Below are 20245 nucleotides of genomic sequence, written 5' to 3'. Positions count from 1 at the left end.
AAATAAAGTGCTAACATGTGCTTCTATGGACAGGGAATGTAAAAACAAATCAAAGTTAAAATAAATTAAAATTCAAAATGTGAAGCCTTCCCAAGTGAGGGCATTGGCTCATCTTCCGAAGGTCTGCTAGGTGGACCCTTTAACCCCAAATGATGACCTGGCTCTGGAGCTGGGGCATAGAGAATGGGCGGGAGGAGCTTTCTAGAAAAGGTGGTGAGTGTGGGGTGTGGGCTGCAGTGAGATGGGGGAATGACTGAGAAATCCGACTAGGCAGAATATGTCTTAGAAGGTGATGTATGAAAAACTAAAGAGACCAAGTACCCAAGAGTGAGAAGAGCATTGTACGCTAGATGAAAGCGTACATATAATATTATGGATATTAAATGAGGAGGAGACGTGACTAAGCAACAGAGGTTTAGTCTAAGAATAGATGCTCAATGACCTGGAACAGGGAGAAAACCTATTGGAGGCAGATACAAAAATCCAGGTGTGAAGTGATAATGATACACATGCTAGAGTGGTAAAAATGAACACACAGAAAAAAGTGCCAAAGATCTCATCAAGATTCTATGTTTTTAACTTCATAAATGCCTTTTTTTGATATCAAAAGGTACTTTTAGGGTTGCCTGGGTGGCTCAGTTGGTTAAGCGTCCGACTTCTGCCAGGCCATGATCTCGTGGTTCCTGGGTTCAAGCCCGGCATTAGTCAGGCTCTGTGTTGACAGCTCAGAGCCTGGAGCCTGCTTCGGACTCTGTCTCCCTCTCTCTCTGCCCCTCCCCTACTCGTGCTCTGTCTCTCTCTGTCTCAAAAATAAACATTTAAAAATTTTTAAAAAGAGAGGTACTTTTATACAAGAAGATGAGAAAAGTCTTTCGTTTTGCTATCTCAGCAGGCTTCCCCCAAAACAATTTTACTTTTCATTTTGTCTTTAATAAAAAGATTAGAAGTTGATGGCACTGTTCTATAGAAGAAATCTAGTTTTTCACTTTTAAATCACATGGCAAGTAAGATGGGGTAAATGAGTATCTTTTGGGATACTTCTACTCCAAAGACAAATATTTTGGCTTAGCATAATTTAGCAAGAGATAAAACTTTTATTTTGAGATGTTTGAAAAACGAAGGATGATGTATGTGGGACTATGTGGGAAATAATATATTCAGTAGTTAAAGTATTTTATTTCTGTTATCAAGGATTTTATGGTTACTAAGGGAAATAGCATGCATGTTATTTCGCTGTGATCTTGTGCACATCTCAGTGAATTTATATTAATGGAAACAAAAGAACTCCTCAATCTGTATGTGGAGTGGGAGTTTGGAAAAATTTACTTAGATCCTTAAAAATTCAAAAGGTAGTAGGTATACGATTATATTTTTTGATGTGTACCAAGTTTTTTAAAGTTTATTTATTTATTTTGAGAGAAACCGAGAGAGTGCAAGTGGTAGAGGAGCAGAGAGAGGGGAGACAGAGGATCCCAAGCAGACAGCCTGTTGCGGGGCTCAAACTCAGAAACCCTAAGATCACGACCTGAGCTGAAGGCACACGCTTACCCAACTGAGCCACCCAGGAACCTGTAACGTGTACCTATTAATTACTTTCCAAAATGTATCCTCTGTAATTGTGTTTAGGACATAACATCACATGTGTACAGAAATTTTAAAAATGTTTTTTCTTTGATCCTTTCATGCTATTCCAATAGAAATTTCCCTCATAAAGAATGATTCCAAAAGAACTGATCTTCCTTAGAGAATATTTTTGTTATTTTATAATTTTATTTTGGCTTAAATATGTATGGTTCCATGTTTCTAAGTAGGTAGTATAACTTCTGCGTTGTTATGCAATGAGACATAAGCTGATTGACATTGCTTTTAAGAAAGCATTGATTTTTTTTCAATTTTAAGACATTAAAGATAAAGATAAGTTACTAAAATCTTTTTTGATATTTTTATTCTTAATCCATAGGTATTTTTAGTTAAAATTTATTTTGAGATATATCTTTATTTTTATTTGCTTGAAAATTTATAAATTGTTACTGCTTCATAGAACTATTCTAAGTGCCAAGAGGACTAGAGATTGCAAATTATTCCCCTTTTAATTACTACTAAGGTCTTGTAATTTTTGAGCAAAGTGGGCATTCAACATTAATCAAAGTAATTGCTTCCTTCCTTAAAGAATTTATTCAAAAATTATATATGAAGACTATTTGCAAGATATACAAGATAGCAAAGAAAATTTGTTCTGAAGTACCACTCAGAGTGAATGTCAGGCATGGCTATAAAACTGTGATGGTAGAGGGGCGCCTGAGTGGCTCAGAGGGTTAAAAGCGTCTGACTTTGGCTCAGGTCATGATCGCACAGTTCATGGGTTCGAGCCCCACATCGGGCTCTGTGCTGACAGCTCAGAGCCTGGAGCCTGTTTCAGATTCTGTATCTCTCTCTCTCTCTCTGCCCCTCCCCCCTCAAAAATAAACAACCATTAAAAAAAAAAAAAAGGCTGATAGTAGAGTTCAGATTACTACGTGAAGACTGAGAACAAGGGTTCTACCTTCAGTGACTGTGGAGCTGGGACCTGAAGAATGAGTAGGAGTTTGTTAGGGAGTAGCAGATGATGGCATTGAGAGGCACGGGGAGAAAAGGCAGCTATAGCCAAGGGCTCAAGATCCAGGGAAATGTGAAGGGAGGGGGAAGGCTTTGGAACAAGGAGATTCTGGGGTACAGCTCGGCCCCACCATCTGTTATTCTCTAGTATGAGAATGCCTTTAATAATGTAAAAATAAAACTTTTGTGTTTCATGCCTGCTAAAACCGAAGCGGGTCACGGACTTAGTTAGATGTTGTGTCTCTACCTTTTATCATCACTAGACTTATATATTTATTATCTTTTACAGTAAAGTTCAGCAACTGCAATGGAAAAAGGAAAGTACAGTATGAAAGCAGTGAGCCAGCAGATTTTAAGGTGGATGAAGACGGCATGGTGTATGCCGTGAGAAGCTTTCCCCTCTCCTCCGAGCATGCAAAGTTCCTGATATATGCCCAAGACAAAGAGACTCAGGAAAAGTGGCAAGTAGCAGTAAAACTGAGCCTCAAGCCTGCCTTACCTGAGGATTCAGTGAAGGTAGAGTATCCAAATAATATCTTCAGAGTCATGTTTAAAAATCTGATTTATACGGTTTGAACGAAATAGATACTTTGCTTTAGACGTCATCTTGGCCAATGCTTGAATATTTATCAATTTCAGTCATTTCAATAGTATTTTGTGGGTTTTTTTAATCTTATAAGATATACTAAATATATATTTAAGCTATCTCAAATTGTGTTTGAAAGGGTTGTTTATACTTTGAGATTTAGAACTTAACTTAAAATTAGAAGTAGTTGTTTGTTTTAAATTTTTCGGGAGCTTTACAAGCTGTTAAATGTAGCCAGAAAATAAACAATTCTTTGCAAGATGTCACCAGTCAAGTGTATTAACTGGGATACTCAGTAGCAATAGAAAGCATTTCTAGCTAGAAGTACTGCATTCATGTCTGGCCCCTGAATAATCAAATTGGGGAGTATGAGTTATTTATACTACTGGCACAACTTTTAGGAATGATATGCTCCCTCTGGTGGAAGCTGCTGTAAGCCATGATAAAATAAATAGATACACTTCAACAAAAGTACAATTTGATTAAATGTGACAGACATTTATTGAGCACTTACTTTGTATAAGTCACTATATTAGGAATTTTTAATAAGACACAATAACTTCTTCAGTAAAGCTATGATAATGTTATTAGTTTCTGAATTTCTATTTCATGTTAAGTTAATTTGAAACAAATGACGGGGCACCACCATCATCTATTTTGAAGTCCATAATTTCATGAAGTAGAACTATTACATTTTATGTATTTATTGTAGTTTGGGAAATAGGAATACACACATTCACTTCTGCTGGTTCATTGTAAATGTACTATACACACCCATAATCAAATATGAAAAAGTGTATCAGTGGAAAAGATAGCATTTTTCTCTTGCACCAATGTTTGACTTTCATTCTATGAGATGTAATTTATTAATCTATTAACTGTTAAGGGGAATCATGTCATTTGGGGACTGTTAAGGGGAATCATGTCATTTGGGGAACAGAGTGAGAAACTGGTAACTAATTGAATGAAAAAAATGCTTTTGTTGTTGATGGTTCGCTGTGGTCCAGCAAACCAGCTTGGATATTTGCACTGAAGCAGCAAGGGCTAATGGCTAAAGTGCCTACAGATATAAGGAAAAACAGAAGAAAATGTTGACATCCAGCAGAGATTAATACCCAGTGTGCAAAGTGGGTCATCTACAGCATCCATCATGGCTGACATAGGTTTAGAATAATTACAGCATTAATTCTGTGGGATTTAATAGGGTCATAAATATTTGAGACATGCCTTAGCAGTATGTATTAAACTTCTCCTGGAATTCAAATTATATTTTAGCACATCAAGATCTAAATTTAATGTACAGTAGCACATTACCTGAACTGTGGTTTAAACTAATGAGAGATATATAAAAGGGTACTATTAAATTGTGCCCAATATTAACTCCTATCTAAGATGGTTTATAGAAACTGCAAACAGTTTACACAGCTGTGCTACATAATAAATTGTTTGGAATTCAGTTCTTTAATCATCATTGTAACCCCTAAATTTTATGGTGTTTTCTATTATTGTAATAGAGGGATGAGGAGAGGGCCTCCAGGCATGTTTTCTTGTTCCTAACCGTGAGCCCTACACTGGCAGGTATCCATTGATTCTCCTGTCCTTTCAGAAAATGCTTTTTCTCGTACTCAGCAATGTCTTGTTGTATTTTAATGCAAAGGAATCACAGGAAATTGAAGAAATAGTATTCCCAAGACAAGCAGCTAAGCACAATGGCCACCTACAAAGACAGAAGAGAGACTGGGTTATCCCTCCAATCAACTTGCCAGAAAATTCCAGAGGACCTTTTCCTCAAGAGCTTGTCAGGGTAGGCTAGCACAAGTTTAATTGTCTCCACGGCCTGTGTCAAGTGTACGTTAGAAATGCTTTTGTCTATTTTATCACAAGATAGAGTTAACAACGTGCATTAAAAATATACATTTATGTGTGGATGAAATGTCTATAGTGTTGCAGAAAGCCTCTTTTTTTTTTTTTTTTTTAATAACCTCAGATTATTTATAGTAAGAACTAGCTCTCTCTGGGTCCCCTGCACCGTGGACAATGGAGTTTGTTGAATGTGTGAATCCATAGCCCTAACTCCAACATGTATCCACACCCATACCATACCCTTTCTCACAACACACATACACACCTTCACTTCCCTGTCTGAGAGCCATGCTCTCTGTGATGATCTTTGCCCTCTACAGATAGCTTTTGAGCCAAAGAAGAAATAAAGGGACAATCATTGCTAAAAATGCCAGCACTGAGTGCATTTGAGAGTTCTTTAAAGAAAAAGGAAAATGACCTCTGATACCATTAACAGCATCCCTGGGTCCGTGCAAAAACATAGGCTTTTATAAATCTGAAGAGTAATTTTTTTCCAGTTACTCTAAATGCATGCCATCAGATGTAGCAAAAAAGAAATCACAGATATTCATACATGTTTAGTAAAATTAACAACCCACTATTTATTGCAAAAGGAAAAAGGACAAAGTTATTGTACATCTGTTTATTAGAATGTACATGTTTGTGTGTGATTAATTTGGCATTCCAGTACCTACTTACTGAAAGTTGCATTTTTAATAAGTCATTTATTTGTATTGCATATTTTATTTTAATGCACATTATAATTTGATTTAGCAATGAACAACTTAATCCCCAAATACAGGTTTTTTTGTTTTTTTTTTAATTTTTCTACTTTAATGGACAATGAGCCGAATGAGAATTTTGTCTTCAGAAGAAAATGAATAAACTAGATTCTGCTACTGGGTTAAGTATATTTACCTAATACATAAATATCTGTTATTATCACCTGCCAGGATATTGCCGGTGGCCTTTTCTCTGTGCTATTCTTCTTCCCTTTCTACATAGCCTATTCCTACGACCGTTCACCTATAAACTTATTTTTCCTGAGAATATTTATATTTGGAGGGGAAAGCAGTAAGTCTATCATGGGTATAATTTTTGAGAGTATAAAAATATATTTTAAAATCCTTTCTTGTATGTTTCGGTATTTAACAAAGAATTTTGAGTAATAGGTGCCAACTTAAAATGACATGGAAAGTTTGGGTTGTAGTGAATATTGTCCGTATAATACAAGTGCAAAAACCTGACTTCCTAAACTCACTATAATATCAGAGTTCCCACATAAGGCTATTTCACACTATGGCCTACACAGTTCTTTCTTCTCCTGATACAGAAAGGTAAACAAGTTTTACTTTAATTAAATTGGACACCTGTTCCCATGTTAAGTATTCTAACCCACAAACTCCCTGGATTGAGTATGATTCTGTTTAAACACTGACACTCCTTAATTTCGACTTCTTACACAGTTCCTAGTGAGTGTTCTTTTAGATGTTAATGTTTCCCCCAGTCTTTCTGGTGCTAGGTGACATCTCTTTTTGAAGCCTATCACCAAGAAGCAAGGATGAGAGAAACAGGACTGGTTTTCTGGGAAGAGATGCTATAAGTTTGTAACTAAAAAAGGGCACGAGGTGTGACATGCCCTGTCTCTGATAATGAGCTCATTTAGTCTCTAATTTAATAATATGATTGTCTTCTTGTTCCTCAGATCAGGTCCGATAGAGATAAAAACCTTTCACTGCGGTATAGCGTGACGGGGCCAGGAGCTGACCAGCCTCCAACTGGTATCTTCATTATCAACCCCATCTCAGGTCAGCTGTCGGTAACCAAGCCTCTGGATCGTGAGCTGATAGCCCGGTTTCATGTAAGATGTCAGCCAGCTGATGATCTGTTGTATTAATACTCTTCTGACTGTAGAGTTCAACATTTGCCTCTACTATTGGTCTTCATGCTTTGATACTGAGAGTTTTCACACCAGAAATGCACTTTGTAGCCTTTTCAATTTGTTGTAATAATTTTACTGTTTTTATAGACTTGATGTGTACCTATGATAAAAAAACAGTGCCAAAGCAGAAAGTGAAATGGCCTAAAATCTCATTACCCTTTGCAAGTCTGTGTGGCTAAGGACTTAAAAGAACAAATTTACATGAAGGAAGTCAAAATTGTTGTGTATAAATTATATGGAGAACACTTTTAATGATTGCATAGTATTCCATTAAATGTATAGACTATGAGTGGGGCTTGATCTAATGAACTATGAGATCGTGACCTGATCAGTTATCAAGAGTTGGACGCTTAACCAACTGAGTCACTCAGGTGCCCCATCTTACTATATTTCTTATGTTCGTTTTTATGTTCTTTATTTTTTTGTTTTATTCATTTTCTTACTGGGTTATCACAAGTTTTTATATATATATTTATATGGTCATATTTTTAAATATAGTATATGTATATATTTGAAACTGATTTTTAATCATTTTAAATATTAATTGTGAGTATTTTGAAACTCAAGGATTGCCTAATATTAATATAAATTTCAGGAAGTATTTTTCATTTCTCTTTTTTTTTTAGCCATGCTTGCATATTTCCCAGAACAAGATTTCAACCATTTTTTCATGACTTTAATTAGAAAACTAAGTCTTTATTACTTCTCCAATTTCTGCATGAATAACTAAAACTTTTAATGAAATTATCATTTTTTAGACAGAATGTATGCACATTGCAAAATCTTTTCAAATAATGCAGTATTAATAAGAAAGTAAAAAAGATTTGTAATCTCAGTACATAGAATCAACCTTTTTTTTTTTTTTAACACTGGTGATATGCTGCAAGATGTTTTTCTTTGCATAGATTCATAAATGTGTTTCCTTGAAATTAGCATCATTCTCTGAAACCAGCTTTTGTCACTCAGCAATCCTAATAAGATTTAGCATCTTTCCAAGTCAGGAAATAATTACCTATTTTTCTCATCATTTTTGATGGCTTCGTATTATTTTATTGAATGAATGTAATGTAATTTAACTAATTACCTATTGGTAGATATTAGGGTAATTTGGTTTCTTTTATTTTATTTCACAACTACAAATAATATGACAATGAACACTTTTCTGTGCATTTTCCCATATATCCTTGGAAAAAATTCCTGAAATTGGAATTATTTTCATAAATATTGTGAAATCGTTCTCTAAAATGGTCGTATTTTTTTGTACTGCTGGCCCATTATATAGGAGATATACTTTCTCCACATAATTATCAATTTCCGGCATTATTTATTTATTCAGTATTATTTGCAAAATAAAAAGCATTACCTTATTGCTTTAAGTTGCCTAAGTTCTTTTTTTTTTTAATTTTTTTTTAATGTTTTATTTATTTCTAGGAGAGAGAGAGAGAGAGAGACAGTTTGAGCAGGGGAGGGTCAGAGAGAGAGGGAGTCACAGACTGAAACAGGCTCCAGGCTCTGAGCTGGCAGTCAGCACAGAGCCTGACGCAGGGCTCGAACCCACGAACCGCGAGATCATGACCTAAGCGAAAGTCGGACGCTTTAACCGACTAAGCCACCCAGGCGCCCCTTAAGTTGCCTAAGTTCTAATCATAGTGAATTCCCTACTCCTGTTCTGTGTTGAATGTTCTTTTGGATTGTTTACCTTTTTTTCTTACTGTTAAGAACTTGTTAACAGTAAGGAATGTTAATATTTAATTTGTCCCATATTTTCCCCTTTTGTTGTTTGTTTTTAAACTTATTAATAATTTTTACCCCACTATAGTTCATGATTCTTACATTGTAAAATTGTGTTTTTCAATTTTATCATACAGTCTGGTTTTACAGATGATTATTAAAAACCTTCTCTACTCCAAGATATTAATCCACCCAATTTTTTTGTATTTTTTTTTTTGCATCTATATTTTTAACCTCTGTGGAGTTTATTTTACTAAAAGGAGAGAGGTATATATAGACCTACTTTGTTCTTCCTTTAAATAAGTTGTCCCATGTATTGAATTCCCAGTATTCCCAGGGATATATCATCTACACTTAGTCATTCAAAGCGTTTTATTCCACATATGTATGTGTTTGTTTCTAAATTCGTACTTTGCGCAATAACATAATTGTTGAATTTGCACTTATAAAACTTTTTTAAATGATTGAAGTTTTGAACATTATTAAAATATTGATATGTAGAGCTTAAAATAAAAAAAAATGATATGTAGAGCTTAAAAATAAATGAAGGTTACTCAAAAAGGGGGGCGGGGGTCACCTGGCTGGCCCTGTTGGTAGAGCATCCAACTCTTGATCTCCGGGTCGTGAGTTTGAGCCCCACCTTGGATGTAAAAATAAAACAACAGTTTTTTCTGTCTTGAATATTACTTAACACTCCCTTCTTCCAAATGCCTTGATTGTTTCATCAACCAGTTCTCTTAAAATCCTTAAGGAATATATAATGCTAATGCTTTTTATATTGTTCTAAAGGATTAAGAAAGAAGTAAAATGTCCAAACCTTCCATAAAAACAAAATCTCATTATTAGGGGAACTTGATAAAGATATCACATGATAGACTAGTCTTTAATTGGACTAGTCTCAATTTATGAATATAAATAATATCAATACAGAAATTCTAAATAATTCTTCCTGAATAAATTCTCATTATTTGAACTCCTGTCGTTGAGACCAAGAAATAAATATTTCACTTCAGTTTTGGGGTAAATTCTTGCTCTGCAGATTCTTACTACTAGCACATAATTAAGTGACACTCATAAAAAAAATAGAATCAATTATAGAATTGCAAGAATGTTTCATTATTAAGAATCTACTTATGTAATGTAGATTCCTTCACTTAATTAAATAAGTGAAGGAAAAAATGATTCTTTTTATTAGTGTTGAAAGGCAATAATAAAATTTGCATTGCTCCATGTATTAAATAACTTCTAAATTAAGAAAAAGAAGATATGTTGATACTTCTTTAACTTGATGAAGCCTATCCAACAAACAGAAACCAAAAGGCAGCACCACATTTAACAGGAAAACCACAGAAGCATTCCAGTTAAAAAGAAACAATTCAATGGAATACTACACAGCCATTGAAAAGAATGTAATAGATCTTTATGCACTGGATTAAAAGATTTTGAGAATATTCTGCCAAGAGTAACCTAGTGACTATATTTATTTAAAAAGAAAAAGAAATAAAATATTTAGAATACCAGTAAAACTGAAAACTTAGGCTTGGGAGAACAACGTCTTATATACTCAGGCACTTTTAATGTTGATGAGTGACTTTACAATTAAAAAAACAAAACAAAACACCTAGTGTCAAAATTCCCTATGTGTACTTAATTCTTTCTAAGTTCTCTTCTGTTCTCTTAATCCCTATGACTACTCTGTGCCAGTACATTTTTCATTATGCGGACTCCTATGTACGGATTTAGCAAAAGGATTTGGGAACTGGACAGGACTGCCTTTAGATATGGGCTCTGTCAAGAGACAGAGCAAAGTTACTTAGCTTTTCTGAATCTCAATGTCTTCACCTTCAAGTGCTTATCGTTTCTGTCTCACTCTTTTGTATGTGGATTAAACGAGTTAAAATCCATAAAACTCTGAGCACAAAGCCTCGCAGATAGTATTTGTTGGCTTTTTACTACTGTGTCTATCCTGGTCATACGAAGTTTGGCTAAGTTAAAGTTTGATGGGGAAAGTAGCTTTTTTTTTTCCTTCAGTTTCTCTGTACATCCTTGCTATTTTGGTAGCGCAGTGATTATCTATTTTATCTTCTCACTCGAGACATAAATCTGTTAAGTAGTTTTGTCTTCTAATTACTTTTGCAGTTGAGGGCGCACGCAGTGGATATTAATGGGAATCAAGTGGAGAACCCCATTGACATTGTCATCAATGTTATTGATATGAACGATAACAGACCAGAGTTCTTACACCAGGTTTGGAATGGGACAGTTCCCGAGGGGTCCAAGCCCGGTAAGTTGGAAAACGGAGATTCAAGAAATGCAGTGGAATACAGAACTGGTATATAAGCAAAAGAAGGAGAAATCATGTGAGCCTTGTGGTTCATGTTATTTTCTTTCACGCAAAACGATTTTAGGGGAAAAAGAAGGCAACGGGAAAAATCCCACCGAAGAGAGAAAACACTTCCCACCTTTGAAAAAGCATGCACTGCAGTATTTTTTATTCTATTTTATAGGATCCAAGAATTCTTTCATTTGGCTGTGGTTCATAAAGTCAGTGCAGCAAAAAGTGAGCACCAGAATACCAGGGGCTTTCTGTTCATAAAGTACAGATTTTATCATATTAGTTGGAGCAGCACGTGAAGCACAGTGGAGAGTCTGAAAGGGAGTTGGCATTCCTGGGGCCAGGCAGTGAGGTGAAGCCAAAAGCAGAGAGGAGGCCTGGAGGCAGCTGCAACGGCTGCTGTGGACACACTGGCTGTTTACTTGGGCATGACCCGAATGTCTTCTGCAGCCTGAGCTTTTCAGCTCAGTGTCATGGAAAAGTGTCCTAGCCTAGAAGCAGCAATTGCCAAAGCTACCCACCATTGTGAAGTAGTGTTTGACTAAGATTCTTGATTCCTGTACTGAGAACACTGTAGATGTCAGAAGAACAAGGCTGGAGAGGAGGAGGGCAATTTAGTTTGAAAAACTAGAAAATCCATTCATAGGGAGATCGGAAAAGGAGAGAAGATTTCTCCGGGCTTCCTGAGATGATTTGGTGTCAGAGGGACTTAATTAGCTATATTATTATTATCCTGACTTTGTATTTAAAAGAGCGTCAATATTTAAAATTGTGCTACATATTACCATTGTATTCTGTAGCAATTAATACTGGTGGCTCTCTCATGCATATGCTAATTTATGGGTATAACTGATATGCCTTAAATTGGCATTTTTTTCTTTTCTTTTTTTTTCTTGAATTGGCATTTTTTTTCTTCATCAAATGCACTTGTCTGTATCTTCAGGAAGGAAGAAGAGGTGGGGGTGAGGGGAGCTTCAGGGGAGGACAGGGCTGTGTGGGAAGTTCAACCATCTGTGGCTTCTTCTGAGTCACATTCCAGAGTAGCTTTCTTTGGTATTTTAAAATACTATACAATCAAAGAATATTAAACATATCCTTACTAAAACACAAGTCTTTCACACATATCCTAAAGATAAAGCTTTTTTACATGCGGAAATTTGGGGGAGGTTAATCATTTATTTTTTCCCTCTATTATTTCTAACTAGTAGAAAGTACTGCTTCACAAAAATTGTCCAAAATAAACCATTAAAGAAATATTTATTATGCATTTGATCATGAATTTCCATTAAAGCCCTCCTCCCTAAATGAAAGACGCAGTCTTCATGAGAAGTAAAGATGCTTCATGCATATACTTCTTGTGGTTGTTCTGTAAGAATCTTGATTTAGACTGCATTGTAATCAGTATTTTGGTTCAGAATTCTGGAATGTATTTTTTTGTTTTAACCATTCATTTGTTCATTCAACAAACGTGTATAGAGTCTGTGCTGTGTGCCGAGCACTGTTCTAGCACTATGAGTAACAGCTCTGGCCTTACTGGAGCACAACACATTCTAGTAGGGGAGAAGCATAAAAGCCAACCAAGCAAGAAAATACTCAAAGAAGTTTTAAAAAATACTAACAATAAGGGCATAGAGGTAGCACATAATAAAAGCGTCTTGTTTAGAGTGGCAAGGTCTGAAAAGATGAGAATAATGTGATCAAGCCTTTGTGAATTCTGGGGCAAACACGGTGCCATGGAGAGGTTCTAAAGTAGAACTGGGCTTAGAGCACTCATGAAGAAGGTAAATTAGCGATGGAAAAATTTACATTCCAGTTCTTCTAAATTTCCCACAGAACAGACCTTCCTAGGCAGTAACTACTTTGCTCTCTGCTTCTAAATTATACAATTTGTGTAGCTAGTTTGAACTTATTTGGTTCTGATGCTTTGTAGATTTCCTTTCCAAAATATCTAATAAGTTGAAGTCCCTCAGTTTGTTACAGTGCTCTTGTAATCTCCTAGGAAATAATGAACCACAACGCCAAACCCCCATTCAATGTACCAAAACAGTAATGCATGGAATGATTCCTTATGACCTGAATAAATGGAGTGTGCCTCGTTATGCACACAGCTTACTTTCAGAAAGTGACTCAGGCATTGAGGAGAATGATGCTCACCATGTCATTTCTGATGTTACTGTGTAGCAGAAGGAAATATGACAAAGGAAAAGGTTTCAGTGGTCATAAAATATGCTGCTAATAGAATCTATATTATTATTTGCACTTTATATGAATAAAGGTCTGAAGTGATCCTTTGTTTGAGTCATATAGTGAGCTTCTAAATTATGGAAAAATTGAATCTTTATAAATGTATACATTTTTAATAATTTTTCTTTCAAGTATGTAAACCATGTTTTATATTTTTTAAAGTGAGTACTGTTCTTATGGGTAGCATTTTTAATCAAGTCTAAATGATTACATGTTTGTTTTGAAGAAGTAAAATGAAGATTGATCGAAAAGGCAAATATACCGTTTAGGAGTATCTATTTGGGAGACCGACGTGAAGGGTGACCATTCATTTTCCATGTATACTGTGTCTAGGGACATACGTGATGACGGTCACTGCTATTGATGCTGATGATCCAAACGCCCTAAACGGGATGTTGAGGTACAGAATCCTGTCCCAGGCTCCAAGCACCCCTTCGCCCAACATGTTTACAATCAACAATGAGACTGGTGATATCATCACCGTGGCAGCTGGACTTGATAGAGAAGTAAGCCAACCAAAAACTATTTGAATTTGTTTTTAATCATAAAGGTACACGGTATCACATGCAGTTTATCTCCAGGTAATAATACATCCACAATATAATTCGATGTTAGTTTTTTAAAGAACTCTTGTGCTATTTTCTGCCGAACTTCACATTGGTTAAATGATGTATGCTTACTGGATAAATCATTGCTAGGCTATGTAATAAATAGTGTGCAATTGCCTAAGTTAATCAGCTATATCTGGTATCTAATTTTTTTTAATTCTTGGCATTTTCTCAGTTTTCCCTTACATTCAAAGGTATTTGTGAAGACTTAAATTAAAAATCATGCCCAAATGTGTGCATGAGTTTAGGATAATTTTTAACATTAATATCTTAAGAAGCTACATATAACATGTGTGTACTGGGGTGTTCTCTAGCCTCTGTGGATAGACTGGTTTACCAGAGGAGATTATCCCCTTTATTAAAACTTGCCCCTTAACTCTAAGTTTAACTTACTTAACAGGATTGAAGACTAGCAATGGCGTTAATTCCACTGGCAAGGCTTTAAAGCTGTAAATGGAGAAAAACAGACTTCTGGCATAATTTTTGTTGAAAAGGCATAAAATGTTGACAGCACTGAAATACCATGTAGTGTCACAGTGTGAGAGGGCATGCGTATTTCGGTTAATTCCAAATGTTCATCTCACTGTGACAGACCTTAACCCACTATCGTCTTACACACCTCTGAGTTTCTTTGTTCATGTAATTTCCTTCTACCGGGAATGCCTGGCACCTTTTTCTTGATCTTGAACCTCCCAGTTCTTCGTGTTCAGTGTAAGCCCCACTTATATCCTTTCCTGAAAACTATGTCCCTAATGAATCTTTTACACTCCTTATTCTGTTCTGCCCATTTTTCTTAAGAGATTCTCAAGGTCATTATGGACCATCAGTAGTCATCATGTGAGTGAATTATCAAAGTGCTAACTCATAGACATTTGTGCTTTGTAGGTTTCTGGCTGAGCCAGCTTTTATAGTAATGTGACCTCCGATTGTCTATGTCAAAAGGAAACATTATACTTACCATAATAAATAATATTGACAAGGATTTTAGGAGTTGGTTTTTATGATGCTTTATTTGCCTTAGCATTCACTTGAATTGGATCGAAGGGAACATTGATACTGCAATTAATTTTATACGCAAGATGGTGCTAGCAGAACCTTACTAAAGTAGTACGAACAATTGAGATCACTTTATTCACAACTGAACTGAGCTGAGAGCCTTACTTTCGAGTTAGATGTATGCCTGTTACATTGCACCTGTTAACTTCCAGGTTTCAATGATTCTTTTTCCAGGAATCTTCTAGGTTGGAGACGGTTGAAATTTAGTTTTTGCAATAGTACTTTTAGTTCAGTGATATGTAGAACATGTATGTCTTTTCACCTCTCCTATTACCGTAGGAAGTGCAATTCTTAAATGCCAATAAACTTAGCGCATGTGCATAGTTGGTATGAGAACCTGGGGTATTTTTTAATATTTTCTCTGGAAAATAATATTTTCTCTAGAGTGCCAGGTTGTGCACATTCTATGTAGGCATAGCTCATCCCCCCCAACACAAGTATTTCTCTTTCATTCACATTCTTCATTGTGAGATATAGAAATAGGTCTTCATCTTGTGTGTACCCAGAAGTATTCTTATCTCATTCAGCCTGACTGTTTCATGACAAGAAAGAGGCATCAAGGATTAAAGATAGTTTTACTAAAGCAGACCGACCATATTTAAAAGCCAGAGGGACTGCATTTAGTTCAGAGAATGGAGGCCTGAAGTCCTACCATCACGTGGTTGAGTTTATGTTGCGGTGGACAGAAGCAGCTAGGCGCCACCCCCTGATGAAATGAATGTGGAAATGGATTTGCAACGATAGAATCATGTGTGAGCAATAGCTTCTTGACAGTGAAATTATTAAACACAACAATGAGTTACTAGGGAAAATTATGGAAAATCTTCCATTTCTGAACGTCATTTAATAGGAAAAAAAATGTATCTATCTCAGATGGTTTATGGTAATTCTGCCTGAGGCCAGGGATAAATTACTCTGACTTCTTCAGGCTTCGTGCAGGCCTGAAATTCTTTTCTTTCTATTAGAATTCACAGTTTTCTTTCTGTCAAAAATAATTTCAGTTGTCATTCTCCCAGGATATATGACACCTACAAGCGATTGAACTCCTAATCATTGAAATGCTTTCTGAGATTCAGTTTTTTATTTTACTTTAATCTGTAGGTTTAGAAAAATATCCCTTCTTCAGGTTTCCAGGCCTAACGTGGTACCTAGTACATACATGCCAGTCCTCAGTGTTTTATCTCCACCTCACTTCTTGTTGGGTCACTCGGTGGTGCCTATTCCCGGCATTTTCTTTTCTCCACTCCTTTCTCTTTATGTCCATCTCCTGCCCTTTTCGGGTAGGACTACTGAGGACTCACGCTCTGCTTCAGGAGGTGTGAATCCCGGCATTGCCCATTATGGGCTCTTGGACCTTCAGTGTATTAACCTGAAACCTCAGTTCCTAGATCTGTGAATGGGGCCGATACTATGACCTCCCTCGTGGGATGGTTGCAAGGGTTATGTGACACGAGGTATAAAGCACCCAGCACTGTCCCCCTGTCGCCATCATCAATCCAGCCTCCGCATCTACTGAGTGGGCGCTATCGCTTTCACTCCTCCTCCTCATTTTCTCTTGGCAAAGAAAGAATTCTACTTCTTGTTTTCTAAGCCTCCCTGTTTTCACGTGTGCTCTCAGCTACATGTTCTCCTGCATTCCGCTGTCTTGGTCTTCCCTTCTCTACAAGTTCTTTTCTACAAACCCCACAAATTTCTCTATCTCTATAAATATGTTGTGTACCCCTCTGGTAAAGCGGTGCTCCCTCACCCATAAGATGACCTCAGAACCCTTTAACATGGCGCTCCAAGCACTCTATGACATTGGCCCCAAAGCCGCCTTTGGGTCTAACCCCCTGGTCTTCCTTACCTCCTGCTGAGGAACAAATAATGCCCAACACTCCTACAACCACCTCCTTGTACAAATCCGAAGCTCTGTGTTCTTCTGTTCCCATTGTTTCCCCCTCCTGCAGGTTTCCTTTCCCATCTCTGTACAGCAGGATGATCCTCACTCTTTGAGAGTCAGTCCTCAACCCCTTCCTGGGCTCCCATCCGTAGTCTCTGCATTCCCTGAGACAGGCAAAGACTATGTTACATAGACAATATATCTGCCTTCTGGCTCCCAGTATTTGGTGAGGCTAGTGTGTGCCTTTTTACCCTAAACAGGAACTCTGAAGGAACCGTCACGTTCCGAGATTTTCTCCTTCATTTCAGCACCACGCTCCTCGAAAGGAGCCCACATTCATGCTCAGCTCCCACTTCTTACTTGTCTTACTTCGCACCACTCAGGATGCACCGTGCCATGCACATAGTCACATTTTCTTGGAGGACCCTACTACAGTGGAGCAATTAATGGTACAGACTCTGGAGTCCAAGGGACCTGGATTCAAATCTTGTCTATGCTGCATATGGCTGCGTGTCAGTGGGCAAGGTCCCTTACCTTCTTAAGTCTTGGTTCCTTATCTGGAAAATGAGGATTAAAAAATCCACCTGCCTTATGTGATTTTTGTAAGGACTGAAGATAGTGTATAGTGCTGAGCAGTGTGCCTGGCACATAATTAATACTCAACCTCAATAAATGTTATTTTTTTCTCATCAAAGCCCTTAGAACAATGTCAGCATACAATAAGCATTCAAAAAACTTTTTTATACCCCAGGCACACCAGGTTGATGGTGCCATCAGCCCCATTTCACAGATGAAGGAACTGGGGCTTAGCATTTAAGAATTTGAACAGGACCACCAACCTGTACTTATCCTCTAAGTTCTCATAACATTATTACTTCACAGTTCATCCAAACGTAGTGCATCCAAAGCAAGCTATCTTTCCCTCAACCTGTGATTCCTGATCAATATCCTATTTCATGGGACAGTATCACCTCCCCAGTCTCCCAAAAGCATGGTCTACTTGCCTTTACCATACACTGCCATCCATTTACCACCCACTGCCAACTATCCACTGATAGGTTCAGTTATCAGGTTCCTCTCATTTTGCCTCCAAAATATCTCTTGTATTCATTCTTCCCTCCATACTTTGAGGACTAGACTGGTTTGGATGCCCCAACTTCACTTCTTCCTACTCTTACTACAGTTGCTTTGTACTGAACCTTTAGCATGACCTATCAATATCAAGGCCATCTCTGGGTTTGTGCATTATCTTATCCAATTAAATACGACATCACCAGGCATCCAGTAGACCTTCGTTAAATGTTTGCCACATCAAATGACTGAATGCTCTTCCTCATTTGCTTATATCACTCAGTTCAGTGCTTCAGAAGTGCACAGGTATAATGATTTCAGTTGATAATGTAAGGGAACCTCTAGAGAAAACTAGAGACCATAGTCTTTAGATATTTCTCCATCAAGTAGAGGAGCCAGAGTGCAAGGATTATATTATGTTTATTTTTAAAGTTATACTTATGGTAGGTGATGCTGGCTTTCCATTTACTGTTCTTTTATAATATTTTTTTTTAAAGGGAGTGAATGTCAAGATAAATGTTAAGTGACTCATGATATAGAACTATGAGGATATGGCAGCGTTGGGAAGATGGTGTATGAATCACTGCAGTTTGGGAAACTGAGCTACTTTATACTCCCAGTATATGATTCAATAAAAATATAATAACTACCATGTAAATAAGATGCTTTTTTCCCAAACATGGAATGATTTTTATAATGTAATACAAGGCTGAGGGTTTCTCATTCATTCACCCATCCAACCACCAAGTCAAAAGCATTTATCACTGCTTGCTCTGTGTCAGGCATTAGGCCGTGACACAAATGTTGACAAAGCAGGGCCCCTGAGAAGGGGTGTGTATGTGTATACATAGCCAGGAGGACAGACATACGGACCAATAGCAGCCATATAATACTGGAAACAGTGATAGAGATGTGTCCTGGACAGGCCAACAGCTCTGCCTCCAGAACTTTCAGAAGTCATCTAAGGTGACTTTTCAGCTTCGTGTTTGCCAGGCTCAGGGTGAAGGAAACAGTATTCAAACCCAGAGTTTCTCACTCAGCATTAGCACCCTTGACATTTTGGATCAGATAAATCTTTTCTGTGGGGCCTGTCCTATATATCACAAGATGTTTAGCAGCTTCCCTGGCCTNCCCCCCTCCCCCCCAATTATGACAACCAAAAATGTGCCAGGAATGGCCAAATGTCCCCTTGGGGGACAAAATTACTTCAGTTGAGAACCACCTTTCTCACCTGAAGGAAATGCCAGATGTAGTGGTGGAGTGTCACAGTAGGCACTTGAAAGTAATTACCAAAAGCTCAAGGTGTAGGGCAAGTGGATGAAAGACGATACAAAGCTTTGGTAAGATAGGTGAGTCACAGGGAGAGAAGGATGGATAGATAGCAAGCAGATGAGTCAATATTTTACCCATCTGGAACAGGGAGTAAGGAAACATTTTTAAGTAAAAGCCCCTGGATCAGATGTGGGATTGAGGATGGGAAGTCAAATTCTTATGGAATCTAAATGTCAGTCATTCAGAACCAGATGCCCAGGACTAAATTAGTCAAGAAGCCCTAAATAGTTTGGTTGTCTAAAACAGGCTGTCATGTCTTCCTTACTAAATGTAAGAACATTTTACCAACAGAGCATATGAAAATGGAGATACTATTATTTACCAAGTTGGAATTCTTTTATTTGAAGAGACATTGTATTTTAGAAATAACAATGGTCTTTTATAACTTAAGGATTCTAAAGGAACTTGAAGCAGTAGGAAATTTCATGTTTTAGCTACTGATCCCAATATTTCAGCTCAGTAGAAAATTGTATATATTACTTTTACATAATTTTAAAGTAAACATTATAATTTAAAGAGTAGACATTACAAAGAGCTATGCGGGATTACAATATCTGTGTGGGATTTTTTATCTTTTTTAACCAAAAAAAAAAAAACCCAAAAAAAACAAAAACAATTTTTTTAAATGCTCATCTGCTTCTGCAAATAGCAGCTAACAGAAATGGCATTTGAAAGTCATAACAAATTTTTATTTTCATGATTTTCAGCTGGGAAGCTGAACTGAATGCCCTACAAAATTCTCTCACTAACCATGAGAGGATTAAACTGAAATGACACTTGATTGGGAAAGTAAATCATTGAGAAATATTTTAGCCTACATAAGCATTATGGTGAGGTGCTATGGGCTAAGAAAATTTTAAATGGTTCAAATAGCACTATGCCTTTGTTTCTTTTTTCTTTTAATAAGTATGGTATTTTCTTTTTTAGGAAGACAAATAAGTAAATAACTGTTAGAATTTGGTATTTGGGTGGACAGAGACTTAAAAACCCAATGTGTGGGCTTTGGCTTTTTCTCCTCCTC

General features: G+C 36.9%; 1 protein-coding gene across 1 annotated transcript in view; it reads left to right on the top strand.

Moving 5' to 3' along the window:
• Positions 1–20245, top strand: part of CDH2 (cadherin 2) — a 190287-nt gene that overhangs the window by 125602 nt on the left and 44440 nt on the right. Inside the window, exons 7-11 of the mRNA XM_077778166.1 lie at positions 2885–3111; positions 4839–4985; positions 6729–6884; positions 10836–10980; positions 13609–13781. Coding sequence (XP_077634292.1) covers positions 2885–3111; positions 4839–4985; positions 6729–6884; positions 10836–10980; positions 13609–13781 — 848 coding nt within the window. The remainder of the gene's footprint in view (positions 1–2884; positions 3112–4838; positions 4986–6728; positions 6885–10835; positions 10981–13608; positions 13782–20245) is intronic.

This window comes from Crocuta crocuta, unplaced genomic scaffold (genome assembly GCF_008692635.1).
Source record: "Crocuta crocuta isolate KB4526 unplaced genomic scaffold, BGI_CrCroc_1.0 scaffold26, whole genome shotgun sequence".
NCBI classification, from domain to species: Eukaryota; Metazoa; Chordata; class Mammalia; order Carnivora; family Hyaenidae; genus Crocuta; species Crocuta crocuta.
The sequence above is the reverse complement of the archived record's forward strand: the minus strand, read 5'-3'. Positions and strand labels throughout refer to the sequence as shown.